Source organism: Peromyscus californicus, unplaced genomic scaffold, assembly GCF_007827085.1.
Source record: "Peromyscus californicus insignis strain IS unplaced genomic scaffold, ASM782708v3 Scaffold_10__1_contigs__length_136768540, whole genome shotgun sequence".
In the NCBI taxonomy this organism is placed as follows: Eukaryota; Metazoa; Chordata; class Mammalia; order Rodentia; family Cricetidae; genus Peromyscus; species Peromyscus californicus.
In genome coordinates, this window is record NW_026294391.1 from 93259626 (window position 1) to 93275577 (window position 15952).

At 39.1% G+C, this 15952-nt stretch overlaps 1 protein-coding gene across 12 annotated transcripts in view; it reads left to right on the plus strand.

The window, feature by feature from the left end:
* The window catches only part of Pak3 (p21 (RAC1) activated kinase 3), a 277699-nt gene that overhangs the window by 226518 nt on the left and 35229 nt on the right, over positions 1-15952 (plus strand). For all 12 annotated transcript variants that reach the window (XM_052737446.1, XM_052737394.1, XM_052737472.1 and 9 more), the window contains 2 exons: positions 304-469; positions 9226-9289. In XM_052737446.1, coding sequence (XP_052593406.1) covers positions 304-469; positions 9226-9289 — 230 coding nt within the window. The remainder of the gene's footprint in view (positions 1-303; positions 470-9225; positions 9290-15952) is intronic.

Here is a 15952-nt window from a genome sequence, read left to right on the forward strand (position 1 = left end):
TTGAAGATACAAGATTATCACATTCAATGATTTGCTAATAAAAAACACATAACTGCAAATTTATAAAACTGCAGAGGTGGAAATAAGGCAAGAAATCCATATGAACCAGATAGGAAGAATTATTAAGGGAGGGGCAGCGAGATTAGAATTAGCAAGCTCATGGATAGGGACTTCAGAGCTTTTAGAGTCTGTGACATTTCTTAATATTCTTTAACAACAGTGAGGTGAGAGTGCCTTCGGGCCATGCTTTTCCTTATCTACTGTATTAATTGTGGAATTGGGGGCGGGGCGTTTGTCTTTCAGATCTATACTCGTTCTGTGGTTGAATCTATTGCTTCACCAGCAGCACCAAATAAAGAAGTCACCCCACCTTCTGCTGAGAATGCCAATTCCAGCACTTTGTACAGGAATACAGATCGGCAAAGGAAAAAATCCAAGATGACAGATGAGGAGATCCTAGAGAAGCTAAGTGAGTATTTTTCCTTAGCAAAGTACTTCTTGTACAGTGACTAGAAGGAGAATTGATCCTTTAGTTGTCCGATTCTGCTTGCCAGATTCTAGGATCCCTTAAGTTATGAACTACAATGTTTAGGACTTACTGTGCATATGAGTCAGGTTAGTCTCTCCCCCATACTCCTAGTCTGAGAGAAACTAAGCATTTTCATTTAGAATGCTCAATGAAGATGTAAACTCGACAAAATGTATTAAGCTAGTAAGTTTTAAGATTGCATTCCCAAAAGGAATTAAAGTACTCTGATTAAAATACTTTATGATCATACCAGAAGGTTCCCATCTGAAGGGCACTTATTTTTTAAAACTCAACCCTGAAGTCCAAGAGAGTACATGAAAACTTGCAGTCACAGATAAAGTAGCATTCCCTTATCTGTGGGGAGGGATGCCAGACTAGCCAATGGTAGTGACGACTTCCAAGGTGGCATTGGTGTATACATGCTTTCGCTCATATACTTAAGACTCAAGATTATTAGATAGGTTCTCCCCTGAAAAATGCCAAGGTTCTATGAATCGTATTTATTAAAGTCACACAGAATGGCTAGATATTAGTAATCAGTGCTCCCAGTTTGACTCTTATTAGTGCCTTATTAATTTTTTTCTATGTATATTAAGATTTAGTAGCATGATACAATAAGAATAAAGGGGCTATCACTTTTCACACCTTTTGCAGCTAACAGAGGGAAGAGAAAAAATTCATTTCTTGGCCACAGGGAGGCACTGTAGATGTGACGATAGGGACATTTTGCCACCTGGGAGCTATCTGTTTTTAGTCTCCCAATTCAAATAGGACTACTGTCATCCAGGAGATAGAGGCTAGAAATGCTTGTAGGAATTATACGACGTGCACGACACCCCCTCCCTTCCCCTTCACAGCCAAGTTGTCATTTGGACTGAATTATTACTTTATATCTATTGCATTCAAAATATTTCATATGCAGCACTATTGTCATCTGAAATAGAGATTTTGAGAAGGCTAAGGCTGACGTTGCAGCTCTCAAAAAGCACTCAAAACTGGAACTGTTACACTTTAGCAAACTGACTTTGCTATAATTGATTAAATATGCTTCTAGTGCCAGTGTCCACTATTGCTATAATAAGAGCCACAATAATTCTTACACAAGGAGCACTTGGTGAGTGGCCACTTTCCATACATTATCGGGGTTAATTTTCTCTGCAACCATTTATGGTAGATTTTAATGTCTTCATTTTACAGAATACTGAACGAAAGCTTTAAAACGCTTAAGTGAGCAAGTCACCAGAATAATGAGTGGTGGAGCCAGAGTCTGACCTCACATCTGTATGCCTTTAAAGCTTGCACTTCTGCCATTAGCCACTTTGGTTTTGCATAATTCAACTACTCGTGTATAGAACAGAAGGGAGAGATAAAAGAACAGCCAGGAAAAATGAAGTTCAATGCTTCAGAGAATCACTGTAGTCTCTTCCTTTGTTTTGTACATATGACACGAACTGTGAAAGAGATTTTATTAGTCTTTGAAAATCTGACATCGTGCATTAGTAAAGGTGGCTGTTCTCTGGTGTCTCCCTCAAGCTTCAGAACACTCGTTATCATGAACATGGATTTATACATTTCAGAAGTCGGCTGACAACTAGGCACCACCTTTCTGAGCTGCAGCTTTGCTTACAGAATGTGGCAGTGCTAAGGCTGGGACCTGTCTGGCTTACTTATTTTGTTCTGTGTTGAGGGACAACAGGACAAGCAGGGGAAAGGGCTGCCTTAACTGTTTTAATGAGAAAACTGTAAAAAAAAAAAAAAAGGAATTAAGTGAATTTTTTCTCTGTTGGACTTTATACTGCTTTATGGGAACCCCAAGACAATCATTTTCCCTCTCGCAAGCAGGTCTCCTGTTTCTGCTTGCTTTCCTTTGTGTTTGTAAATCTTGACAAGGAAAGCTTACAGGAAAATGGAAAGGGCCTTCTTAAGAAGTAAATATCTCAAATTCAGACATCCTGCCCCACCCCCTTCATCCTCTCTGTGCCCCTCCAGTGCATTTGCCCACTGGCAACCAGAAACAAGTCCGATCTCAGTCTTTTACCTATGAAATGGGCATAAGAATCATAAGTACATTTTAAAAGTTTATCTGTAGGATGGATTATAAGAGGACAGGTGTTGGAGTCAGAAAGGCCTTGGTTCAAATCACAGACCTACAGATGGTAGCTATTTCTATTTCAGCCAGTTATTTAATTTTGCTGGTCCTCTCTTTCTTCATCCAAAAGGTTGGGATAATAATAGTAATGCCAGCTTCATAGCATTATGCCCATGAAAACCTCAGCAAGTGTGTCTGGCTCATAGTAGGGGAGTGAACAAATGCTCATTGTTTTATTAAGAGTACAAACCTGTAATGTGATACAACAGGACAAACTGGAATGGTCATAACGGGGTCAGGGTCATATGCCCAAACCCTGTATCCCTTGGGAAATCTCATACTTTCTCTGAACTTCCAGTAATAATAACAGTCCCAATAGAATGAGAGAAAGTTTCATGACAAAATAAATGCATTCAGTTAGGTAAGATATCCAGCCCAATAATTAGTTTAAAATTATTGTTATATTACTATTGTGCAATCATTAGAGAATGGGGATGGCCTTCCACTAAGATAAGATATTTATAACGTAGGACAATCTCGTAATTGTGGTCCCTGTACAGAAGTCGTTGGGGCTCTTGGAATCAAAGGTGCAAATGAATCTTTTTTTTTTTTTCTGAGACAGGGTTTCTCTGTGTAGCTTTGCGCCTTTCCTGGAACTCACTCTGTAGCCCAGGCTGGCCTCGAACTCACAGAGATCCTCCTGGCTCTGTCACCTGAGTGCTGGGATTAAAGGCATGCGCCACCACCGCCCCCGGCGCAAATGAATCTTAAGGAAGGAATGGAGGAGACTGCTGAGAGACAGAAGAAAGGGGGAAAGAATGCAGATAATTATAGGGATGACCTGCCACCTACTCCAGAGTGAACCCTTCAAGAATGAGGAAGAAACAACAGTTTCTATTTAATCATCCTCATCTTTGACCTCAAGAATGTCATTGCTAGGAATTGTGCAAGCCAAACCACGGACTTACCAGGCAATTCATCTTCCATTCAGATATTGATGGTAGAGGCCAGACCAAAGAATCATTAATAGCTAAAGTAGACAGATCATCTTTCAGTTTTACACAGACAGATAGCTTAGGCCTGGCTTGCTCATTGTGGTCTGTCTGGGTCTGTTGGAAAATAAAGAGACCCTTACACGCTAGTGAGCATTTTCAGAAGGCACAGATAGCCAACGCAATTGTGCAGTACAGGACATTTCTCTTTAACCCCCTCCTCCAAGCCCCAGAACCACTGCCCTCCCTTCCTTAGCATTCGATGCTCCAAATTCTTTGTCCTAACTCACCATCAGAGACCATTAGAATTAATTTAGAGAATTATGAAGCTCTTCCTCCAGAATAAAAAACACAAAAACAGCAAATAAAACCCTCCTTCATGCTCACAGGATAACCTCTTAATGACAAGAATCCAGCTTAGCTTAATATGGCAGAAAATATATTGACGGGCCCTTTTTTCTTTTGAAGCCACAACATGAATCCCATCTTCAAATTCTAGAATTTAGTGTGTTTTTTTTTTAATGTTATACTTTAAAATGAATGGTTTGTTTCTTAGTTGGTAGGGAATGACTCTGATATTTCTATCACTTTTTTTCTCCACTAGATTTTATTTACTAATCTACTCTTTGCTCAACTATGTCCTCACAGTTTTGCTTTTCTTTGATGTGATTTATAAAAGCAAATTGTAATGGACCTAAGGAAAGCAATCACTTGAAAAGCTTGTTTTGTGACTGAAATTGTAAACGCCTCTTGCATGCATGCTAGTCTACCGTCAGTAGATGGCAGCACACACTCTCTGGTGAAGGGTAGCGGGTGTGGGGACACCATTTTAATTGGACAGCAGTTCAATTCTGAAGCAAAATCTCATCAAAATGGTTGTCTCCTAGTAATCCTTATGAAAAGGTTCATTTCCAGGTTTTTTTAAACACCGCATTCCATGGAAATAATGGTTGAATAATTTACTACCATAAAGCCTCATTAACTGAACCCTGCCAATTGGGATTGGTTGCAATTCAGAAAGTGGTTTGAACTAAAGCTTATTTGCTTTCTGATCAGCCTATGGAAAAGAGTTTGCTCAGCAACTTCATAGCAAAACGTTCTTAGAAAAGTATAAACCATTTCATAAGGCTCTGGTTTCAAGTGACTTTAAAAATCATAATTTCATCAAAAGAAGAAAACAGATCCAGGCACTTAGCCATTAATAACTGACTTGGAAAAAGATGGATTTAGTGATGTGGACATCCATTAGACAATTTGAAAAATAAAATAGCAACTCACATATCACTAAGTTGGTGGCATTCTAGACACATAGCTCAAATAAAATAAAATATGTTTTTCAACTTTTCCTGAACCATGGACATTTTTTTAAAAAGGGGAATGCCTGATTTTACTTGTGTTTAATTCCACAAGCATTTACTGAATACTTGCTAGTTTTTATAGCTTGTGCTGTATAAGGAGTCACACGGGATATACAGGTGAATAAGACTAGGCTTCTGTCATTAAAACAACTGAAAAAGTGATGCCAGAGTGATATATGACCCATTAAGGACAACGAAAGACAGTGCTTGGGAGTGAAAAAGGAAGTTATTAACTTTGTTCAGAGTAATCATGGGAGGCTTCCTGGAAGAAGTGACATGAGCTTGCTGTGGGGAAAACCTGGAAAGTATGTTGTAGGTGGAATATAGCATGCAAAGGCTTCACGGGATCTTAGCCCAAATGTCAGGAAGTAATGTACACAAAGACTTGAAGGTACACACCTAAAACCTACAATTAGACTAAAAAAGCGGATTTAAGATAGAGAGCTCATCAGTTTTTTAAAAATGTGACTCTCCCGGAGGTCCAGAGTTTTATTCCCAGCATGCATACCGAATGACTTATAGCACTGGAAACTCCAGCTGCAGGAGACCCAATGCCCTCCTCTGACTTCCTGGGTACCTTCCTCGCACATATGGCATCATTCTCTCTCTCTCTCTCTCTCTCTCTCTCTCTCTCTCTCTCTCTCTCTCTCTCTCTCTCTCTCTCTCACACACACACACACACACACACACACACACACACACACACACACACACACACACTCATACACACTCACACGTAAGAAGTGAAAATAAGACAGGGTTTCTCTGTGCAGTCTTGACTGTCCTGGATCTCGCTCTGTAGCCCAGGCTGGCCTCAAACTCACAGAGATCCACCTGCCTCTGCTTCCTGAGTGCTGGGACTAAAGGTGTGCGCCACCGCCACCTGGCAAGAATATATTTTTAAAGGAGTTACTACTACAGGTTTTTACGTGGTGTGTAGAAGAAGCAACTGAAGTGTTACTGCAAAGCAGGGGCTGATGAGGAATTACACTTTATTTTATGTGGTCAGAGCATAAGGTTGTGGTTGCAAAGGACGCAATGGACAGATCATGACGATCCTTGCATTCCATGCCAAGGATATTGGGCCTTCCCTATAGATGTCAGGTGTCTCTGGAGGTCTTTATTTAAAGCATTCTGAGAGAGGGGCAGAGCCTGGATGGCCATGATAGAGCCTGGCAAAAGGAAGTCCAGTTAGGAGAATGTTGGAGCAAAGGATGAAGGGAGTCCAACAGTAGCAGCAGAATTAAGGAAGGAGTGAATTGAAAAAATAGTCAAGGAAGAGAAAGATACAGACCCAGCACTAAGTAAACAACATATGTAAGGAGTGAATGTAAGAAATGACTCAAAGACCGTTCTCAGATGTCTCACCAGACTACTGAGAGAACATATTGATGGCACCACTGCCTGAGCAAATGAATTTTAACAACTCTCACAGTGTCTGTCTTACTAAACCCAACTAAAACAGGAGCATCCATTACCAAAGTAAAGTGAAAGAAGAGAGAAAGGGGGAAGAGATAAAACAAAACCAGCATGAAACTGTCAAACAATAAAGACAAAAATTAAAGACCAAAACCCAGCAGTCAGGGGTATGGCTCAACTGGTAGAGTGCTTACCTGGCATTCCTGAGGCTATGGGTTCTAGCCCCAACACCATACTAATAGAGTCTAGTGGTACACACCTGTCATCCCAGCACCCAGGAGATGGACATAAGAGGATCAGAAGTTCAAGGTTATCCTTGTTCAACCAAACAAACCTCAGAAATGGTAAATCCCAAACCTGATACATAATCCATAATTGAAACATTTAGCTGATTTTTTTCTGAATGTCTACTGTTGATTATTAGGTTTTAATTAGGTTGTCCACTAGGCCACAGCCATGTAAATTAGTGTAAGGTATTGTCTATATTATACTGTACTCTGTTTGAATATATATTTTCTTATTTTCATTCACTTACTTGTTCAGTGGTAACCACTGCACTGGGCCCCAAAATTAAAGGGATGAAAACACAGATTTGCTGGCTTCAAATAAAAATATGTCAGTTTAGCTGGGCAGTGATAGCACATGCCTTTAATCCCAGCACTCAGGAGGCAGAGGCAGGTGGATCTCTCTAAGTTAGAGGCCAGCCTGGTCTACAGAGCGAGTTCCAGGATAACCAAGGCTACACAGAGAAACCCTGTCTTGAAAAAACAACAACAAAAGTATGTCTGTTTCATTACAGTGATCATAGAAGACTTTGGAAAGGATGATGCTGTAAGATTATGTTTAGGTGGTAATTAGGAAGTCATAACTTAGATTAAAAGGAGAATAGAGAGGCATATGCAAAGAGCTATTTCCCAGATGGTAAGACTATTCCTAAGATAAAAAATGGGAAGGGAAAAGACAAGAGAAGAATAATTGCTACTCAGCCTCCTTAGGTAAAAACCAGATGGGGCTGGATGATGGATGGCCTACTGTGTTCAACTAAGGAATCTGGGCTTGGTCCTGTAGTGAGGAGGAACTTTTCAAGAGTACTTAGGGATAGATAAGAATGACTGCTCCTACAATGAAGATCTTCTACCTTCCTGCAGCCCTGCCATCTAGAGTTCCATCTTATCAACTGCCATCCTGTCAGGTACATCTCATTTAGCTTTCTTAGGAACGCATAGAAGATAACAGCTTCAAAATCCCACTCAAATCTTGCACACAACTAAAGACAAATGAAGTATGCCTATCTCTTAGAGAAGCCAACATTTGTTTCTGAGCAGTACCCCTCTTTTGCTATGAACCTCCATGCATTAGCCTATGTTAAAATATTGACATTACACCCCAACTCTGCTTTCAAATAACAAAAAAAGTAACCGGTGATATGTCTAATGTTTCCTTGTGGAATGTTTAATTGTTGTTATTCTTTGATGTCTGTGTGTTGTGTCTGTATGTGTGTGTTCACACGACACATATGTCTGTGCAGGTACTCATGTGTGCAGGTGCATGTAGAGGCTCTAGGTTGACATTGGGAGTTTAACTTGGTCACTTCACCTTAGTCACCAAGGCATGGTTTCTGAATTAAACCTAGAGTTCCTTGTACAGGTAGTCTGGCCAGCCCCTTCCTTCAGGATCCCATCTCTGTTTTCTAAGCACTGGAATTACCTATAGGTGGGCCCCGATGTCCAACTGACATTTTATGTGTGTTCTTGGGGCTATGACTCTGGTCCTTATGCTTACAAGTGCTATAAATACTGAGCCATCTCCCTAGCCCTAAAAACGATTAATTTAAAAAATTATATTATGGTGAGGTTTTTACAAGTCTGAAATACATTTTTGAAAAACATTGAGTGGTGAGAGTAATGAGTCACCCATTGAAGTGGTTGCTGCACCTGAGTTCAGATCTCCAGCACACATTTAAAATGTGGGTGTGTGGTGCATGCATGTAACCCTAGCACTAGGGAGGCAAAAGTGGGAAGTGGCCTGCTAGTCTTGCTGAATCAGTGTGCTCTAAGTTCAGAGAGAAACCCTATGTCAGAAACTTAGGTAGAGGGCCATAAAGGAAGATATCTAATGTGAACCTGTGGGCTCCACACATGCACACACATGTCCATGAGCAGACATACATGAATGAGTACATACACATGCATGGACTACACACACACACATACACACACACACACACACACACACACACACACACACACACACACACGCAAAACATTGAACTGTATACTTTAAATGACTGAGTTTTGTGATGTTTAAATCACATGTCAGTAATTCTGGTCAAATATTTGGAGCACTAGTAGAATGCTAAGTTAAGGGATGTATTTTTTTTGGAAATTATGAGTCTTCCTACTTTATGACAACACTTACTCATTAGACCCAGCCCTATATGCCATCTCCTTAGTGTAGACCTAGGGAACAGTGATTACTTAATATAGGTATTCATCTTACAGAACTGAATGTAGTGGAATTATTGTCTTTATTCTAATTCAGAAAAAATGTTTTATTAAATCATGGGTATGATTTTTAGTTATTTTAATCTCTTATGATATTTATTTTATGAGAAAATTTTGTAAGTGCTGGGTTGTGTTCAGTCCATTTTTTTGTTTCCTAGATATGAGCAGTTTTTAATATATGCAGTATGGATTATTATCACCACTTTAATTAATATATTTCAGTGTATTTTCAAACAAACAAAGCATATTTTCCATATCTTTGATGTCACCATTTTTCCTGTTAAAAGCAAATCAATCAGTTTCAATCTTTCTTTTTCCCTTCCCACGCCCTCAGGAAGCATTGTGAGTGTTGGGGACCCAAAGAAAAAATATACAAGATTTGAAAAAATTGGTCAAGGGTAAGTGATTTTTATTTGAAATACCAAGATGAATTCCAATGATGTACATTAAAATTCACTAATATCTCAGAAATCTCACCAATTCATGCCTCCAGTTCTCTGTATTGTACTTGCATTTTGTATTCTCAGTATTAGCTTTCCCTGCTGATAGGTTGCTTGGTGACTAACATAGGAACACATGCTACTGGAGTTTTCACTATCATTGAACTGATAGCTTTTCAGGAATATTTTGATAGCTATATCATGTGCACAGTCACACAGATTGATCTAGAAAAGCAGTAGAGTTAGTTAGAGGAAGATCTAGCTAATGTGAAAGCTCTTATTGTATTGTCTCCTTAAATGCACGTGGGCATTAGATCTCGCTTCTTAATCAAACTCAACAGTAGCAGAATGAGTATGAGAAAGTCCTTACTAAATGGTCAAGGGTTGGGCAGGATTGACTGAATACTGACAAAATGAATCTGTAGTCCTGAAATGAGACCAGGTTCATCATCTTCCCCTACTGTCCTTGTTAAAGACACAGATTTCCAGGCCCAACTCACCAGATATTTGAAACAGACTCCAGGAATGATAATCTTACAAAAATTCCTTAGATGATCCTAACATCAGCCAGAAATGTGAACCAATTTTGAATCGTTCACTAGGGATAGAGGTAGGAGTCATCTGTTCTGCAATTCAACTGGAAATACATATATGCATATATATTCATACATACACACATACATAAATACACACACACACACATATATATATGTATGTGTGTGTGTGTGTGTGTGTGTGTGTGTGTGTGTGTGTGTGTGTGTGTGTATGTATATATCACTGTGCAACTGAATCAGAGGCCCTGGGGATGCAATAATGTTTAATGAGAATTGTACTTTCTTAAGTCCATATATAAACGTCAACTAACTTTCTTCCTGTCCAAGAAGAAAAAAAAAACCCAAGCCAAGTTGCAAAAAGACAATATTATATAACACTTTCACGCATTCACCTAAATCAGTAGTTCTCAACCTGTGGGTCGTGACTCCTTGGCGGTCCAATGACCCTTTTACAGGGGTCACATGTCAGATATCCTGCATATCAGATATTTATATTATGATTCATAACAGCAACAAAATTACAATTATGAAATAACAATGAAATAATTTTATGGTTTGGGTCACCACAACATAAGGAACTGTATTAAAGGGTCACAGCATTAGGAAGGTTGAAAACCACTGCTCTAACTGAAATATATTATTGAAACAGATTTCTGTTTTGAGGAGCTTTTAATGTAGCTCTAGATATTTAAAGTACAGCTCACGTCATATTCTTTTTATGTTTTTAAATATTTATTATTTAATTGACATAATAATTGTACATATGTGTCTATATTACACGTGTGTGGTATGGTGGGCTAGCCGGCTCAGATGGTAAAAGTACTTGCCATGAAATCCTGACTGACTGAGCTTGATGCCTGGAATCCACAGTGGAAGGAGAGAACTGACTCCAAAAAGTTGTCCTTGGATCTCAACACAGGCACCATGGCCCGTGCAAGCATGCATGATAAGACAGAATTTAAAAATATATTGCACGATGTTCAAATCAGAGTAAACATAATGATCTCATGTATATATCTTTTCTTTCCGGGAAAACATTTAAAAAATCTTCCTTTTAGCTTTAAAAATGAACATTACATTATCATTGTAACTATTCTGCTTTTTAATGACATGCAAACACTTCTTGCTACTATCTATCTGTGACTTCTTATCTGTTGACCTGCCTTCCTTCCTTCGTCCTTCTCCCCTACTGTACCCAGCCTTAGGTAGCCAGCATTTAGCTCTCAGCTTCTATAAGATCAGTTTTGTTTATTATCTTTTTCATATGGATGCAATTACATGGTGCTTGTTTGGTTTTTTTTTGTACTTGGCGTACTTCACGCAACATAATGAACTCCAGTTGTATCCACATTGTCCCAAATGACAATATGTCATCTTTTGTGTTCCTTAAGTAGTATTTCATCATGTACATATTTTAGGCTTATATTGCTGGGATAAAACACCATGACCAAAAGCAACTTAGAAAGGAAAGGGTTTATTTCATCTTAACACTTCCAGGTAACATTCCATCACTGAGGGAAGTTAGGGCAGAAACCCAGGGCAAGAATCTGGAGGCAGGAACTGAGGCAGAGGCTATGGAGGGGAGCTGCATGCTAGTTTGCTTAGCCTGGCTTGCTCAGCCTGCTTTCTTATAGAACCCACGACTGACTTTCCAGGGATGGCTGAACCCACAATGGGCTAGGCCCTCCCACATCAATAACTAATGAAGAACATGTCCACAGGTTTGCCTAAAAGCCCATCAGGTGGGAGCATTTTCTCAATTGAGGTTCTGTCTTCCCAAATGACTCTAGTCTGTGTCAACATATGAACCAACAGAGTGTATTTACCGATATCTCTTTAGTAATTCATCAGCTGATAGACATCGTTTGATTCCATTTCTTGACTATTGTGTACTGTACTGCAGTAATCATGTCTTTCAGATATCTGACTTACTTTCTTATGACTATATACCCAGCAGTGAGATTTCAGAATCGTAAGGTACAACGTGTATACAAGTTTAAATTCTCACTAGCAGTGTACCAGAGTTCCTTTTCTCCACATTTTCACCAGCATTCGTTACCTTTTCTCTTTTTGGTATTAGCCATTCTTCTTCTGGTGAAATGATATCCCATTGTGGCTTTTATTTGAATTTCCCTGATGATTTATGATATTAGCATTTTTAATGGCCCCATTGGCCATGTGACAGTTTTGAAATTTTTCTGTTTAGACCTATTACTATTTGAAAGTGGGATTTGGGGCTTTCTTTTTTTGCTATTGAGAGTCTATAGCTCCTTATATATTCTAGATCCTTCTAAGATTGATATATAACATGTATCTTTTCACATTCTATGTAGTCTTCAAGTTTTCATTTCATTCTATTGAGTTTTTGCAGTGTAGAAGCATTTAGTTTTATGCAATCTCACTTGGTCAGTTTTGATTTTGCTAACAATTCACGGTGTATTTCTAATGGAATACACTTTTTAAATTATAGTTTCAATACAGCACTTTGTTGCATAACTGTGTTCTGAGAGGTGAGAATGGGAATTACAGTTTTATTTTGATTATTTGTTCCCACTAAGATACAGCTGAACAAAAATAGCATTGAATCTAAAAAATTGAAACAAACAAAAATGCTTAAGAAATGCTTTCAAATATCTCAGATAATGGAGTCCAGTTAATAGCACTCACCAAAGAGATTTCCTCTTGCGACTGCTAAATCATACCTGGACTTATGAAGGTAAAGAAAAGGAAAGATATATATAAATACCTTTATAAAATATGTATCCTCTAAAATTAAATGGGGAAAGTCCAGACATGGTGGTACACCTCTAATCTTAGCACTCAGGAGATGAAGGCAAAAGGATTAGGTGTTCAAAGTCATCCTCAGCTACATAGCAAACTTGACACTAGCCTGGGCTACGTGAGACCCTGTCACAAAAGAAGATGAAGAAGAGGAGGACCAAAAGGAAACCTAAACATCATACACAGTTTAGAATAAACAGCGTAAGTCCTATTTGCTGTAGGAGAAACATCTGTTTTAAATTCCCAGAGAGTGCATGATTTTTAAAATTTTAAAAATGATAAAGCCAGCTGAGAGTTCAGTCATAATAAGTTCTTAGAGATTAGGAAGTCTTATTGTATTTCTTCTTTTATCTCCGTTAGTATCCAGCACACTGCTAACCTTCGCATGGTGGCATATACTTTATATTTAGTGGGTCCTCAGATTTTCTGTACAGTTATGAATAACAGCAAGGCTCACAGATTACCTGTCTGCTGGTCCCATCTCTCTGGGACTCCTTTGGCATTGTAAATATTTGTTTGTCCGTGTAGCTCTCCTTTATATCTATGTCTTTTCTGCTCTTTTCTCAATGCATCTTCATCCCCGTTTCATTCATAATAGCTTGGTCTTCCCAAGTCACATCGCACTGTTGCTCCTCTGGTATGTTGGCTTCACCTTTCACTGACAATTTTCACATACACACACAACACAAATAATCATAATATAAAAACCAAGTTTTTTCTTTTTTTATTATTAAGAAATTTTCTGTTCATTTTGCATACCAAGCACAGATCCCCCTCTCCTCCCTCCTCCCACCCCCGAGCCTTCCTCCCCAACCCATCCCCCATTCCCACCTCCTCCAAGGAAAGGACTCCCATGGGGAGTCAGCAGAGCCTGGTACATTCAGTTGAGGCAGGTCCAAGCCCCTTCTCCTGCACCAAGGCTGTGGGAGGTGTCCCACCATAGGCACTAGGCTCCAAAAAGCCAGCTCATGCACCAGGGATGGATCCTGATCCCACTGCCAGGGGGCCCCTTAAGCAGGTCAAGCTAAACAAGTGTCTCACCTATGCAGAGGGCTAAGTCCAGTCCCCTGGAGGCTCCACAGCTATTGGTCCACAGTTCAGGAGTTCCCATTAGCTTGGTTTGGTTGTCCCTGTAAGTTTCCCCATCATGATCTTAATGCTCTTGCTCATAGAATCCCTCTTCTCTCTCCCTGACTGGACTCCTGGAGCTCAGCCTGGTGCTTGGCTGTGGATCTCTGCATCTGCTTCCATCAGTTACTGGACGGAGGCTCTATCATGACAATTATACTTACCTGGCAGGGGAGACACCATGATCAAGCAAGGTTTTTTAAAAAAAACTAAAAACAAAGTATACTTTAAAAATAGCTTTTAGTGTATAAATGTAAGGGCTTAAGTTTATTTATTTGAATTTTATAATTTATTTTATTGTATTTATTTTAATTTAATCTTTTTTTTGTTTTTAATGGATTATTGCCCACTGTTAAGGTTCCTGGTGAATGAACAAAATATTTTCTCTAGATAAAAACCCACTTATATTAACTTTGTTTTTACTTTAATGGCTCTCAACTGATTTTTCCATAAATGATTGCCCTGAGCTAAGCAATCTAGTATCCACTTCCAAGACACAGTGGTTTTTATTTTCTTTTCATTGTCTTGGTTTTTATAACATAACCTATTGTTATGATGACTTTCAAAATCCTGTCACTAATCATTTAGTGCTAGGAACAATCAACCCCTGAATTCCATTTTCAGCTTCAGGGAGCACAAGAACTCACTCTTCCGAGCTGAATTTGAGAAAAACCTCTTCATTAATCACCCTCATCGACTTGGAAAACTACATTTTTCCAGTATGGGATTCTGCCATCCCAACATTCAGGCATAGGGCCATAGAATCAGATTCCACCACCGACCATAAATCAAACTCAGAATTTCATGTCTCATCATTGGAGCCGTAACTGTGAGCCTAAGCTTTAAAACCGACAGAATTTCACTAAGCTTTCTGAGGAAAAAGTTCTAAACATTTTGGTCAAATCTCTAGAGAAAGGCAGAGGAAAATGGAATGAGAGGAGGGAAAGAAGGAGAAAGAAAGAGAGCCAGATTTTCCTGAAATCGTCCTTAATTCAAGAACACTGTCAACGTGTTTTCACTCTATGAGAGTTATATAAAAAACTTACATGGTGAAAAGGAGTCCAGTAAGACAACAGAATCACATACTTCTCTTTAGTCACTGCAAGTCTGTGCACTTCCTTAGTAAACAGTAGCAGTATGATGAAGGGTGGAACTTACTAATGCTGGCAGCCGCCTCACTGATGTCTCACTAATATGTTTGAATTAATTTCAAGGATTTTCCCCAAATGAGAATGCACTGGAAAAAAATGATCTTTCTAACTCACAGTGACTTTTCTCAGCAATATTAGTAGATTGTTTTTAAAGAAGCATCACAGGTCTAAACTAATTTAGATCCAGTTTAGTAAATACTTCAATTTAGTGAATTAGGGTTGAGCTCTCACTATGTTGAATGTAGAGCTATAATTAAGAACCAGGTTTTGGGGCTGGGTATGGTGTCAAACAACTTTAATCCCAGCAGTCAAGATGCAGAGGTAGGGAGATCTCTGAGCTTGAGGACAGCCTGATCTACATAGTGAGCTCCAAATGGCCAGGAGTATATCAAGAGACCCTATCTTAATCCCTCTCCCCATGTAAAGAACCATGTTTAGAGTCCACCATGACTTTTATATTTATCATCAACTCCCTGAATGTCTAGCAAAAAGAAATGCATTGTTGTATTAAGAAACAAGCTAATGGCTGGGACTCTAGCTCCACAATGGCACTACCTTAGCAAATAGAAGATCTAGGTTCCATTCACAGTAGATGAAAAAGGGGGAGGAGGTAAGAGGGGCAGATCCACCCCCATTGATGTGCATTTACTCTGCATTGATCTGCACACTCATCCTGCCATCTCCCCTTGAACCCTTCTTGAGCTATCCAGGTTCTCATTGGCCGTTTCTATCTTCCTTCCTTATGACTCTTCTAGATTACACCTGGAAGAGCTTGTGTCTAGTACTTAGAAATTGTCTTAAAACTTTTGAAAACAGTAGAAAAAAGAGATTTTTGGAATGATTAATGGAAAAGAAGGTGATATTTTTAATTCAAAAGGCCATGGCCAGATTAATTTCTTTAAACCCGAGTTTTCCTGTTCATGGTAAATCAGAATATACATACCCTCTAAGACTGAAAACAAACGAGAGAAGGCAGTTTCATCTTTTATGTTCATCTTTTCCACCAC